This window comes from Homarus americanus, unplaced genomic scaffold (assembly GCF_018991925.1).
Source record: "Homarus americanus isolate GMGI-L3 unplaced genomic scaffold, GMGI_Hamer_2.0 scaffold36188, whole genome shotgun sequence".
Classification (NCBI taxonomy): domain Eukaryota; kingdom Metazoa; phylum Arthropoda; class Malacostraca; order Decapoda; family Nephropidae; genus Homarus; species Homarus americanus.
In genome coordinates this window covers 2,709,030-2,724,652 of record NW_024718183.1, presented here as the reverse complement: position 1 = coordinate 2,724,652, position 15,623 = coordinate 2,709,030, and the positions used below count along the sequence as shown (strand labels likewise).

The following is a 15,623-nucleotide window of genomic DNA, read 5'->3' as shown; positions in this document are numbered from 1 at the left end:
TGTAATGGCGTGTCGGGCCCCGACATATCCTACTCACTGCGCCATGTGAGAGGTTTGAGTCATAGTCCACGTTCTTTGTAGACTTTATTCTAACAGCGTCAGCTGGTGACTGGCAACCTGGCGCTGCCAAAGACAAGCCCCCATCTCTACATGGGAAAACATATCGTACGATGGTACAATCTTACAGTAGGATTAATAAGTAACACCTTGTTTGGTACGGCAACCGCCGAAGATGTGGCCAAACTAGGAAATAAAATGATTGCAGTTTCAGACGCGGTTAGGAAACAAAATAGGGCCATTGCACAGCCCATCAACTAATTGCCGCGTTGCATGTATCTGAAACTAATTATCATCTACCTCCTATCTTTCAGGAGCATGAAGTGGAATATTATTATCCCTTATTAGAAGCAACATTAACACACAGGGAAATACTTTTACACATTCCACTAAAATCACAAAAAAATTAATGCAGCATGGCATTTGGAACCATTTCCACTAAAAGCGAATGAGAATATTAATTCTGAACAAACAAACTGAACTAATAGTAGTATCAGAGGATTTTTCATTAGTTACTGTGGCTAAGCATGAAGTCCTAAATCATTGTAAATCAACATATTTGCATCTGCATGTTTGTCCGACGTATGCTTTCGCATTCACGCGGGCTGCGGAAACTGCATGTGAATTAGCTCTGTTACAAACTAATGCCTCTACAGTTCTACAACAATGTGTATATACTCCAGTACCACATAGGTTAGTGTTTCACGCACATGTTAATAATGTGCAATATTACTTTGTCCCGAATCAAACCAGTGTTATACTTATATGCCAGGATGTAGGCAAACATTTAATGGTAGAAGGTTATCATATAGCACCAGACTATTGTGAAATTAGCAGTAATGCAATCACAACCTTGCCTACTCGTCATCGTCTTGCATTTGTCACAAATATTACTTCTGACCTGATTCCTATACCATTTCCCTTAAATATAAGTTTCAGAAATCTCCATATTATTTCTAATAAGCTAAACCTCCTATCTTATATTAATGAGACACAGTTTCCTGACTTACAGGATTCTCTTCACTTTATACTTATCTTCCGGTATAATCCTACCTGGTTTTATTATACCTACCATCATATTTATCAGTTCCTTGATTGTTATGATAATTTTTTACAGGAAGATATCTTCTAGGTACACAATAGTTTCTAAGAAAACTTTTCGGAAGGAATTGCAAAAACATATAAACGACGAAAAAGTTTAGCTAAGCACACCTTTTTGTAACAAGGTTAGGTACACCTAGGTTTTAATTTGTGTTGGTAGATGAGTGCTGGTGGGTGAGTCTTGGTAAGTGTTGGTGAGTCTTGGTAAGTGTTGGTGGGTGAGTCTTGGTGAGTGTTGGTGGGTGAGACAATGAATGTTTCTTTTTTCACTTATGCCTCAGATAACAGCTAGTTTATTGGGCACCCAATTCCCATGCGATCAGTGGTATTACAGAGCAGTGGTTAGACTTTCATGGTGCTGAGTATTATAGAATATTAGGAGTAAATTGTGTATCTGCGTCTTTTATGTAATTAACTTATTTCCTTGTTAAAAAATGTGGGTTCAATATTAGTATGTGAGCTACAGCATGTTACCATTAGTAATACAGTGGTGTGCTATGCTTTAATCTGTTCAGAAAAATTATCTTTTAAAATATCAGACGTAGTGAGGTAGAGTGTGGGCTACATGTCTGATCACACATTTTACAATTTGGGCTGTTCACATCTGCATGATGGGACATGCAGCCAGAGGCACTTGTGTGTACAGGAGGTGGATGTGAATGTAAGCGTGGGCGTAGGTATGGGCGGTGAACATAACTTACATGTGGTGACCGTCGCCATGGTTGGCCACCATCGACGAGGGCAGAAATGGTGACGTGCTTCTCAGGGGTCACTAGCAACCCGTATGGTCTGCCGAAGGCACAGTACACGAAGCCTCCTGCATCAGGTATTTCAGTCAGTATTTCCTTCTTCGTAACATGTAATTCATATTCAAAATCATATCAATTTGAATTCATTAATGTTTGAGCTGAAGTAAAATATTTGGACTCGTATGATTATATGAACAACCAAGACACCCCTATCTGGCTCGCCTTCCTGACTTAAAAATGGTTAATGGCGTGGCAGTGCAACAAGTGGAAGCAGCAATGAATAAGCAAACCTGGACTTGGGAATTATAAAGCGTACCTTTGAATACAAATATAGCAAAACTATACTTCAACTATATAAATCTCACGTACGCTGCAATCTGAGTTACTAAATACAAGAATGGAGACCTTACCCATAGAAACACTTAGCTTCCCTAGAAAAGGTGCAACACCGAGTGACTAAGATGGTTTCGGAACTATTTCCTCTGGTTTATCCAAGTGACTTCAGACAAGACACAAAAGGACAGAACTCACTGAGTCATTTAAAATCTTAAAAGGGATGGAAAACGTTAACCCGGGCTTGGCTGATGGCAATAATATTGTTCTAGGATTGTCAGCAGCAGCACTACCTTGCACGGTAGCCCCCAGAGAGCAAAGTTCGTCATTCGCGGATGTTACTAAAAATAGATTTGAGACGGCGTGGCACAAGTGCAGTAGAAACGCGGCAGATGGGAACAGAGGGCCAACCTCTCAATAGAAATATATACTTCATAATTATGCTGGCAGCTGTTATATTTTAGTATATTTTGTTCTAGATCTTTTAATGAGTAAGATAATAATTGTAGCATTGGTCATTTGAATATACAGTATTATCGAGGGTAACAGGTAAACAGTGCTTTGTTTGTCCTCACCACTACCACGTAGTGTGACGTCAATGACAAACAGTGCTATACCTCCGGGAAAACGTCCTCCTGAAGGACGTTTACTCTCCCCCGACTCTGCCGTCTTCGGTGCGCCTTGGCCAGGCTCCTAATTCCTACCCGATAATTTGATGATTTTGTTTCGTTGTGATGTAGGCTGCCTTGGTTGTCTTTCTTGCTCTTTTATCATATCACATATGTAGTGTTATCGTCTCTTGCCATTTCGGCAGGCATTCGTGACTGTCAGTGTGAAGCACTAACGAGTTCTGTTCAATAAACATAATAATGACATAAGAAACCATCGTACATCAAACTCGTTAGTGCTTCACTTTGACAGTCATAGACACCTGCGAAACTGGCAGGAGGTGGAAACACTACTTATACCGTAAATTATAAAACCTCTCCTTCCTTCTCATTTCTGCTCATAAATTTGACATAAAAGCTCAACGATCTGTCTCCCGGTTTCACTAAAAACTTCGATGACACTCTCATCCTTTCCATGCTAGAGTAGTTCGATATTTTCAAGATCAAAGACTCAAAACTCTTCCTCTCCAACTTGCACTATCCATCTTTGACAAACAACTCTACGGTTAACCTACATTCCGTTCTCCCTATGTTTATTGTGTTGGTGTGGCCACCAAAACCTGAAGGTGTGCGCCTCCTGGCGTTTTTTTGGTGCTTGGGCTGCTTTCGTGGCAGTGCCAGTCTTGCAAAGGAAACCCAACCCTTTGCCCCCCTCTGCTGCCCCTTGGGGTGGTGCTGCTGCTGACGATCCTACTCCTCCATCCAACCATCCATCCATCCACTCTTTACCCTATACTGAACCTTCTTCACCCGTCACTTGCCTTTTAGTTATTTTGTATATATATATATATATATATATATATATATATATATATATATATATATATACACACACACACACACACGCACACACACACACACACACACACACACACACACACACACACGCACACACACAGTGGTCCCTCGGTTAACGAGCACAATTCCTTCCAGAAGGTTGCATGTTAACAGAAAAATTCGTTCACCAAAACCATTGTTTCAATGGGTTTTTGGGTAATTGGTTCCAGCTCACCGAAAATTACATACAAACGAAAAATAAATGCAGTCAAGTACACATACTTTGAGGTGTGCATGTAGAAGGCTCCTGGTTGATGATTATGATGATGATGGGAATTAGAATGGGGGTGGAGGAGAAGGAAGAAGAGAAGGCAATGGGGTGGAAGAGAAGTCACCACATCTTTGGGGTTTCAATTAACCAATAGGCATGCCTACAAAACAATCTTGATGCTCTAAGTGCATGTATATGTTAAATAACGAGTAACTGATCCACATTATTTTGGTAAATATAAAAATGAAAAGGAAGCACTTAGCCATATGGATATAGTTACACGGAAGAAGGGAAATAAGGATGAACCATGGTTTTGATGGAAACAATGTGCTCTGGGACGATGCTCACAGTGACGAATGGGAGAAACCTCTATATGAAACATCTTACCTACTAAGGATGAAGCTTAATGTTACAGAACACACACACACACACACACAGTGCAACTTTGTGTGACGCGTTGTCTGACTTGGGGTGGCTTTGAGCGAACCATACACTTGATATTACAATTTATGTATCCTTCCTGTCCATGATTTACAACAATAACTGTAGGTAAAAAGTTACAATATTATACTAATAACACTGTCATGTATTGATACTATGACTAGTTACCAAGATACAGAGCACGATGAACATAACATGATAATGATAGTGAAGCCTGGAAGGGTTCATATCATAACTTGTGTGTTCGTGTGCATGTTACCCCTTGAGAGTTACTGTGGGCCTCCATGTGCCCAGGTGGGATGGTCAAAGTATTACACTATAAGTGTGTCAAATAAGGAGTGACTGAGCCACATGTAATTTAAGGTTTTTGTAATATGTAGTTAAATTAAACACGATTGATGGGGTGTGGTGGAAGCATCGTGGTCTGGCACACACACACAAGCGCTGTAAACGTTGTGTAGACTCACTGGGTGGTTTGGAAGTGTTTATTTCCATTCATACTTTCGTAACTACAACCTACGGTAATTTTTCTTCTCGTTCATATATAATGAAGATAATGCAGAGTATAAAATGCCATATACAATATTTATACATAATATCATTTATATAGCCGTACTATGACTGTGTGTGTTCGTGCGTGTGTTGCCTCTTGATAGTTAGAGTGGGCCCCCCGTCCAGAAAGGACACTGTACTAACCTCCAGCACCGACCCAGGTGGGCTAGAGAATATGGTTTCCGAGTGTACAAACTGGATAATTTTGTGATTAAGAAGATTTGTAACCAGGTGAGAAGGTTGGGTCATCTTACCCTATGACCTGACTATGGACAACTGCTGTGCTTAGAGATAGAATGGTCAATTTCTTTAGATTAAGAAGATTAGAAAGGGTCACTGCCTTATGACCAGAACATTGTGGACCCCTGCTGTCCCCTAGGGACTTGATCTCACTCTCCTCTACTGTATATATTAGCCTTCTCAAGTATTTCTCCTTAGTCTGTACTGAGTGTACTCACCCCTGAAGATGTGAATTACACGAAAGCACCCGAAACTATTAAAATTAATTTAAAAAAATTTTGTTACCCACCCATACACCTACAATCATCAGTAGTTTATTAGTTAACGTATGCTAGCTGTAAGGCAGCATATACTGTATTGGTAATTCTGTTCCTACAGGCCAATTCACCCAGCCACCTCACTCAGCGATCCGCAACGACGCCCACCAACATGACCGATCATTCAGTTCTCTGTAAGACCAACAATGAGGCGGAAGAGGTTCCAAATCGCCCTATTCATACACACCTACTTTGTTCTCCCCATGCAGTTTTCCCTTTAATATATTGTTCCACTTTTCTCTGCTATACATCTTTATTATCCTCTCCTCCTGCATCCTTTTAACATGTCCCGACCATCTTAGGGAGACTCTACCATACCGTAGCTTACACATCTACCATCAACTTTACTCCATAAGAACATAAGAAAATAAGGAGTCTGCAATAGGCCGGTTGGCCTGTGCATGGCAGCTCCTGTCGAGAGTTACTACAACTCTCTATCATCCATGAATATATCCAGCCTCCTTTTGAAACTTTCCAGCGTTCCAGCACTTACTACAAAGTTGCTAAACTTGTTCCACTCATCCACCACCCTATTTGTAAACCAGTTCCTTCCTATCTCCCTCCTAAACCTAAACTTATCCAACAAAAATCCGTTGTTCCGAGTCCTATCCTGCTCGGATATTATAAGAACTTTATCTATATCACCTTTATTGATTCCTTTCACCCACTTGAATACTTCTATCATATCTCACCGCACTCTTCGTCTTTCTAGGAAATGCAAGTTAAGTTTCTTTAACCTATCCTGATATGGAAGGTTTCTAAGTTCCGGAATCATTTTAGTCATTCTTCGCTGCACCGACTCCAGTGAATTGATATCCATTCTATAATAAGGGCCCCAGAACTGAACCGCATAGTCGAGGTGCGGCCTGACGAGCGAAAGATATAGTTGCAACTCTTCATTGCTTTTCATAGTCCCTCTTGACCTACCCTGCCATGGCCGTTTACAGAGATTCTCAAGAAAGTTGACCACCTCAAAAGTATACAAAATATTACATAAAATTAAAAGTATATCTGGCATTTCCTGGCAGAGGGAGTGGCCTTACCTGTGTAGTAGGTGATGTTATGAATAGAGGTGAAGAGGCAGGCGGCTAATCCCTCCCCCTCCATGTGCTGCCTCAGCCTGGTGATCCTCCCCTCAACTTCCTTTTGGCTGAACAACCCCGGTGACACCTGCCCCAGGGAACAAAACCTCAACACTGACACCATCACAATTTTATTATCAACCTTATTATCTTACAATGAAGACCATCATCATTATCTTAAAATGCAATTATCTTATAATGAACTTCATAATATCTAATAACAAAACCTTTACATCATCATTGCATAATGAAACACTACCATTAATTATGAACTCTTAGAATTCTAGAATTATAACTCTTCGTTATCCTATAAAGAAAACTTATTTTTAATTAATGAAACCCACCAGCAATATATTATAATGAATATCAGCATTGTATCATATTGATCATCATTATCTATATTCTAAAATAAAATACAATTTATTACTGAATATAATCAGTATTATTTTATAATGAACGCCGATCATAATCTTAAAATGAACACCCTCATCAGCATTATAGTATAATAAACACACCCATCTTTATCCTCTAATGAAACACCATCATCATTAGTTTGGAATGAGCATCATCTTCATCACCATTATCTTTGTTTGAATTCTATCACCATCATCTCAGAAGACTCCCAGCATCATCAACAGCTTACTATTATTCTGTATTCTCATATTACACCAAACAGATTTGGATGATCCCATTCCATTTAGCTCATCATTGCTGGCGACTGTCAAGAGTTCCTTGACATACAGTAGTACACCACCACCTCTTGTGGCCCTGTCCTTTCTCATTCCTCAATACAACAACGTGCCAGAACCCACGAAGGGGAGCAACATCTGGATTTGGACTTAACGGCTGAAAAGGCAATGGTGGACGAGGTCCAAGTCGGGGAAAAACTAACCCCGGCCAGCAACCACTACTTCCTAAGGTGGTTTACAATCCTTGAAAGTCGGGAGAAAGCAGTTGAGGAGGAATACTACGACTTTAACAATAAGGATTACCAGCTCACGAGGAATAAACTACATAGAGTAAACTGGAGGGGACGTCGTTAAAAAGGAAACATGGTGCAGATGAATCATGACAAGAATTCACTGAAATCCTTGAGACAGCAGTAGAAAAATGTGTAAAGTGTAACATCAAAAGAAAATATCACCTATGGTAGAGCACAATATAATATGCAGTCTATGTAGTATAAAAAAAAACAGCGAAATGTGGTCAACCAAGAAATTCGATCAATTATACGGCACTTCGAAATTAAATTAGCCCAAAATAATAAGAAAGAAATGAAAACTAAAGATACTGTTGGCCCTCTAAAGGATGAATACAATGTGGCGATGGAGAAAGATAAAGACAATAATTGTCCTACATGATTGATTTACATCAATGTTTACACAAGAGATGCTGGATGACTTGCCTGTACCTAGGAGGCTGTATACCTTAGAGGTTAAAGCTTAATTAAGGGGTATAACAATCATTAATGAAATTACTTAATGAAAAATAACTAGACGGAAAGAACTCAAAACTTCTAGAGTGGACGGAACACAGAAAGGAAAAGTGCCTAGGGACTGGAAATCAACTAACTTCATCCCAGTATATAGGAAGGATAGAAAAAGTGCAGCAGAAAACAACAGGCCGATCAGCCTAACATCGCATACTGTATATGCAAACTCTTTTGAGAGGGACGCCATCATCCAACACTTGACCGAGCAATCTCGTCAATGCATCACAACATGGATTCATGGAGTGAAAATCTTGCCTGACAAATTATTCACTTTCCTGGAAACGGTAATATACTACACGGCCCAAGTTTTACCAGGTCACCAATGCAGGACCTGCTGGTGACCTTGGTCTTCTCACAGTTATCTATGCATCATGGTCAGCTGGTAGACTCCTGACAGCTTGGAAAAGGGCAAACATAGTTCCCATCCCCAAACTCAATGATCCCCAGAATTTCAGACCGAAAGGATGGTCCTTATACGACTTCTCTGGAAAACTGAACCACTTAAACACAACATCTTTGACTTCACCAACGATGTCAGCACTGCACACAGTTTGGCCACATTCTTGGGATCGATAGGTCAAAATAAGGCAATTGTAGTATTCCTTGACATAGAAAAAGCATTTGAGCTGGATGGAGAATGCACAGTCTATTGTAATTATTCTGGCCCGGAAAGGCGTCAAGGGATGCTTACTAGATTGGATTGCCGACTATTTCCTAAATAGAACAGCAACGGTTGCTTCCCAACGACAAGTTTCAGATTACCAAAGACTGGAAAACGGCACATCACAAGGAGCAGTTCTTAGTCCAACTCTCTTCAACATCCTCATGCAAAACTTAGGTCGGCTCCCCTTTCAAGGAGGTACCAGACTGCTATGCCATGCTATGCTAATGACTTAGCATTAGTGGTAAAAGGCAGAAACCAGATCACCAAAGCACAAAGGGCACGAGACCTCATCAGTAAAGAATGTATGGGTCTTGGGCTCAAAATATCAATTCCAAAATCGAAAACCATGAGGTTTGTGTCCAATGATCCAATGACACCTGACAAGGCACTGCCCTACAATGGGTTAATGTATACAAATACTTAGGCATCTAGATTGGCAAAGGCCTCAAATTTGGCAGAAAAGATTCATTATCTAAGAAAACGAAAGGGCAAGAGAGTCCATGTGATGAGAGCCAAAACAGGACCCAAGGTGGGTGCAGGCCATGTAGTCCTGAGAATGCTCTATATATACCCGCCATACGATCATTAACAGATTACGTGACACCGGCTCTTAACACACTGTCTGAATGCCAGTAGAGAAATTGGAGGTTGCTCAGAGCAACACTTTCTGAATCATTGTCAAGGCACCAATATGAACAAGAATTGAAAACCTACACATGGAGACAGTTCTCACATCTCTCAGATCCAGAAAGGAACGATTAGCAGCACGCTTCACAACAAAATTTATTACCAGGGCACGGGAAAGTGTCATCAAGAATGAAGTCTTAAGAGCTCTGAACCTTAACAGAGAAGTCTTTGATAAGATCACAAGGCTATTATGTGCAGCCGACACTGTAAATCGACTAGGATTGAAAAAAATAATCCTTAGTAAAGGCCCTGACACAATGAGCCCAGCCAGACTACAGTACTCCAGCACCGTGCGAGTCACCGCCATCAGTCTTCAACATTCTACAACCTGGGACAAGAAAGGCTGACTGGAACCTACACGAGCTCCGACAGGTAGCAGAAAGAAACATTAAGGTTATAACACCGCACTGTGTATTACACAGACGGTTCCGTAAAACCCAGCAATACGAAGGCAAGAGCAGCCTTCACCATAGAAGGGGGTGACACGGTCTTTCGGAAAACTTCAGATGGATGCTCCACTTCACAAGTAGAGCCAACTGACATACTTGGAGACTTATGTAAAACTCCCATAAACAGTCAACAAAACGTTGTAATACACACTGCCTTACGACGTACTATTGAAGCACTACAGCGTAGAGACCCTAGACACAGCATTCATCTTATAACATCCGTTGTTGGCCTACTGCAAGGGTTAAGAAGACAAGACCGACAAGTTACCATCAACTGGGTGTCCAGTCATATCGGAATCTCAGGGATGAATGAGCTAAAAAATGATGCCAAGGGTGCTCTAGGACAGCGAGACACTGAGGTGGACATCCCACCCAGTCTGGAGTAAATAAAGAAGACCACAATAACACAAACTGCCCAGTGAAAAATAGAAAGACAGAAGATTAACACTAGAATCCGAACGGCCATGTGGTATTATCTGGTTACGAATAATGAGAGACCACCTCTCATGAAGGGTTAGATAAGATGGGAAGAATGCATCCTTCATCGACTTAGACTGGGCTACCCATGTAAACGGGTACCAGCAGAAGAACACACATGTAAGAACTGTAACAGAGAAGCACAAAACTCACTGCAACACTACCTCATACAGTGTCCTGCAACACAATTACATTAGTTAGGAGAAACTTGCTACCCCCCTGTCACAGCAGAGAAGGTTGCCAAAAGATTAACCACTAACCAGTGTCAAGAAACTCTACGGTTTCTTATCGAGTATCTACCCGCTGGGGTTTTCCCAGCAGTGGGCGGACCAGCATTCTAGTTTAAGTTTCGCATATTAACCATCCGAGAAATTTTAAAAATAAAAGAAAAAAAGAGAGCAAGGGCAGTCTACTGTACATCGGAGCGCTGAGGTGGAGTCACCACTGCTGACAAACGGAGTCTTGACAATGACCCAATCGGGTCGTCGTCATGACTCACGCCTAGTAAAGAGTCAGCTTGGCTGACAAAAAATAGAGACATTTGAAAGTGACCTCCCTGCCCTATTATTAATATTATTATTATTATTATCTTTATTATATTTTCACCCCCAGGCCCTGATTGGGTTAATCCCGTAAATAAATAAATAAATAGATAATAACGGTGTGATTGAGATTAAGACGACCCAATTAAATCCATCATGATAAAATCCACAAGAACGTCACGGTCGTAATGATCACAGTAGTCGACGGCCAGTAAACATAAAAGAAGAAGAAGACCAAGAGAGAACTGGCGGCTGAAGCAACACCGTTTTCACCAGGAGTGTGAGGAGCCGTCACCAGTCTCACCACACATCACGCGATCGCCACTCTAACCACCATACAACTGCTACTAGCACCAAGGAGCTGTACGTAACTTGTTACCACCACACCAACGGATGTCGACGGTGTCTATGAGGAAGTGTGGACTGGTGGTGATTATGTGACGGTGGATTGCGAGACAATGGTGACGCCTGCAGTGTTATAGTGACGATAGTGTTTGTGAGGAAGTTTGAACTGATGGTGATTATGTTGCGGTGGACTGTAAGACAACGGTGGTGTCTGCAGAATTATAGTGGTTAGCAGACGACAGTGAAGAAGGTGATATTTGTCACTTGTATTAAGTGTGAAGATTAATGCATCATGTTAAATTATATTAAATTGTTATATTAAAATTAGTGGAAAGTTGCTTGTCTAATTTTCCCTGGGTCTTACATACAGTGCATGAGAACAGCCTCAAGTTTCATATAATAACAAAGAAATCAAAATCCGGAGGTTCCTTAAAGGAATATCCTCACAGCAAGTCTGCCTGAAAGGTTTTTACTACGGAACAACTCCGTCACTGCCACATGATCCATATGGACGGTTATGTTGTAGCCAAAAATCAAGTTTCTGAATTTCTTTAAAGACCAGACAACTGGTAACGCTTCCATATTCGTTACAGAATAGCGTGTTCCTGGGTCATTAACTTCACAGCATGCATAAGCAATCACTATGTTTCTTTTGTGTGTCTAGTTGCATGAAAACAGTCCCTATCCCCTGTCCTGAAACATCGGTGCACAGTGTAAATAGTTAAGTGCAGTCAGGAAATGCCAAATTTGGTGCAGTGGTAAATGCTGTCTTCAATGCAGTAAAATTATTCTCCTGTTCATCATTCCAGACAAAAGACTTGCCTTTCTTGAGTAACCTGATCAGCGACGAAGCTAAAATATCATACCATTTTATAAATGAACGGTAGTATTCTGATAGACAAAGAAAACGACGCACCTTGTCAATGTTTTTAGGACGTGGAAGCCGAGTTATGGCTTTGGCTTTACAGTCACCTGTACGAATGCTTTTCCGACGACAAGATGTCCAAGGAATTGATTTTTAGATCTTAAGAATTCACATTTGGAAAGTTTAACTTTAAGAAATCCCGCTGTATAAAGCTTCTGAAAACTTCACGTAGTTTGTCGAGGTGACTATCTAGTTTTACTAATAATGATAGGATCATTAAGAGGGGCATAGACTTTGTTGCCTATCAAATCACCAAACAAAGTGTTAATCATCCTTTGAAAGGTCAATAGCCCATTTCGAAGGTCGAAAGGCTAATACCCGCTATGAAGATCATGGTAGCAAAACGACATTATCTTTACCTAAAGATTACAGTGTGTCTCTCAAAACAGGCACCGGAGACCTAAATAGGAGAGATTTTATGTTGACTCGCCCAAAATCAATGACAGGGCACCAGCCTTCATTCTTCTTGGGGACAAAAAAACAATGGACTATTGAAAGGGGATTTTGAATGTGTGATAACTTCTTGTTCCAGCATATCTGTAACCATGTCTTCCACCACAGAGCGTTGACTAGGAGGTAGTCTGTAAGCTGATATGAAAATCAGGTTTGTGTCCGGTTTCAAAGATACAGTATGTGAAGTGAGGTTAAATTCATCTAACCTAACGGCTCGCCAGGTATAGCTACAATGTTTCCGTAGTCGGCAAGTATTTCTAGGAGTAAGTGTGAGTGTGTAACACTACCACTTGGGAATTGAGTAAGTTGTAAAATAACACTAGTGTAGTTAATGGGTAATCACACAAGCAACACCCTTGTCTTAATAATATGGGAGTGCCTGTTCTGTTGAGAACGAGGATATCCATTAACCCACCAGGTCTAATTATACACAAGGTAGATTCACATGAAAGACCTTCAACCCTGGAAGATTCCTAAAAATAGACTCGTCAGTCCCAGTGAAAACCTTAGGCTCCTGAACAGTGGCTCTGGTTATTTTTTCTTTCTGAAAATGCTGCTAAAATCACGCAGGGAGAAAGAGACGGTAGGTTAGGCGACGCACTGGGACTTGTGATTCACAGTCCTCATAGTCGTAGAGTTGGTTAAAACTTTCGTCCTGGATTCGAGCACTGGAAAAGAACCTTGCATGGTGCAAGAGGTAATGCCATAAAATGAGATAGTAAGATGACTTGGTTGGACATCTATCACATTGCGTTTAAGTAGTCCATCAACTGGCAAAGAAAAGTGTTTGACTATGTAAAAATCTGCAGGAAATAGTTTGCCACGTTTAGAAAAAACGTAGGGGAAATGTTACCACTTTCGTAATGTCCAGCTGGTTACCGGAAACTCCAGAGAGATCGGTATCAGTAGGCCTAACGTGAAACTTGCGGCGAGGAGAACATCGCTGTAGTTTTTGATAAGACGCCAATTTTATAGAGGTTATTCAGCCATAAGACCATTTTACATGATGAACTCCTGCTATCCTTACCGCTGTTTAGCGGTACTTAACAAACAACTATTTGTGCGGTAAGAGTTTGCTGGTAAAGCTTTGTGTATAACTTTTAAATTTTACTGCTAGCTAACAGTACTATTATGTCATTAGGATAAAAGTTTTGTGTATACCGGCCTGTTGCCAACAACTGCTGTCACTGAGATGATTGTTATTTACTGTAAAGTTATATTTGTAAGTATCCACAGAACTTGTCTTATGAATAAAGAGAAAACTGTATACTGTACAGTACTATAAAAATGAAAATAAGAACAAATAAGTGTAGGAGTATACTGTACGTGGTAGACGAATGTTTATCTAGGAGCAGCTGGCAGAGAGGAGGGGTCCATTAGCAAGTACAGTACCTGAGCCGGTTAGGAGGATACTTGCTCTCCTTTGTAGTTGTTGAGAAGACACCAATTTACCACCTGTGCCGTGTTGATATACAAGACCCCACACTTGACATCCAGTGTCTACACTCCCGACTTTTGTTCCGACCGGTAGTCCGGCACTTCTATACCACATATGTTATGTTGCTCTTCATGCCGATTAATTATCAGTGTAAATACTGTACTTGTAAAGAGACATCTTTTGTTACAAATATCTATAATCTTGTTCAATATCCTTGGTGAAAGCAGAAGTGTTCCACCTGACAGTAATCTTTAAAAGAACCAGAGGGTGTTAACATTTAAACCCTCGAGAATACCCACTCTTGCTGAGGGAACCACAATCGGTGAAGGCACACTTGAGGGATCCACTATGGGAGCTACACTAGGTGAAGGTCACATAAGAGCGCTTACCTTCTGGCCGTTGTACATCCTCAAGGTCTTTGTCTCCCTGAAGCTGGTGACGTCATTACTGGCACGTCGGCTCCCTGGTGCACACACAGGCCACCCTGCCGCCCACACACCAGGCCCTTTGGTCCCTGCACTCTGCTTAGCTGCCCACAAACTCCGCCCAGCCGCCCACACACTCCGCCCAACCGCCCAAGACGACATCTGATGAGTACCAGAGTATCATGTGTGAAGTTTCATTGAGTATTTGGATTACCTGCAGTCGCTATTCATTACCCAAGCATCAGATACATCAATACTTTAACAACTTTGACATATTGCTCACTACCTAATTAACACACGAATTCTGATGGAAAAAAAATCGGCAGCGATCAAAATATGTGATTACTTCAATAAGCAACGAAAAACTTTTGCAATATCTGATGACAATAAGTGTAACACACTTTACAATGTCGACAGCAATATCTACTTTGGTTTCAATAGCTTTATTTAAAATTCTCCATTTACTTGTACAAATTTCAAATGCGCACTCTACAAAACGCCGGGCACGTAACAATCTGCAATTATTCTTTTTTTTCTTTGTTTGTAGCATTCCTAGGATAGGGTTTCAACAAATATACTCAGAGAGGATAGGCCTCACCCCCAATCAGAATACATTCTGACGTACTCGTGAACCTTCTTTGGATCTCGGCGAAGTTCCTTGTAGAGTTGGTGAAATTCGTCAACTTTTATCCAGCATCCTCCTCTGATATATGGATTTTTTTTTCTTGGGGAGCTCTGCAGGTCCCACACGTTGAAAAGCAGTATTTTTTAAAAGTACCAGCAAACATCTGCGTTGCGTAAACGACTTGTTTGAGCTGGCAAGATGCTTGCAGGCGGGACACAGGTCGCATCTGTGCCCTGGTCGCTCGATGTCACAGGACGCTCGGACATGGGACATAGCCATAGGGAGATACAACAAAACAAATATAAAAAGTTTATTAAAGTGCCTTGGTCTCAAAATAATATTTTTCCAGTTACAGTATTTTGATTTTTTTAGATTTCAGACAAGAAATTGTGGGGTATATTACTTACTTCTTACTCACATTAGTCAGTCTTAATTCTACAATATTCAGGAGAAGGCGATTCATTACATTTGGTTTAAATTTTATGGTAAAACAGCATAATATTTTCATGGTAT

General features: G+C 40.8%; 1 protein-coding gene across 1 annotated transcript in view; it reads right to left on the bottom strand.

Moving 5' to 3' along the window:
* Positions 1-15,389, bottom strand: part of LOC121859312 (creatinase-like) — a 17,298-nt gene extending 1,909 nt beyond the window's left edge. Inside the window, exons 1-4 of the mRNA XM_042356107.1 lie at positions 15,264-15,389; positions 14,450-14,647; positions 6,550-6,676; positions 1,860-1,975 (exon numbers count right to left, since the gene is read on the bottom strand). Of these exons, the coding sequence (XP_042212041.1) occupies positions 1,860-1,975; positions 6,550-6,676; positions 14,450-14,647; positions 15,264-15,389 (567 nt within the window). The remainder of the gene's footprint in view (positions 1-1,859; positions 1,976-6,549; positions 6,677-14,449; positions 14,648-15,263) is intronic.
* Positions 15,390-15,623: the final 234 nt, after the last annotated feature.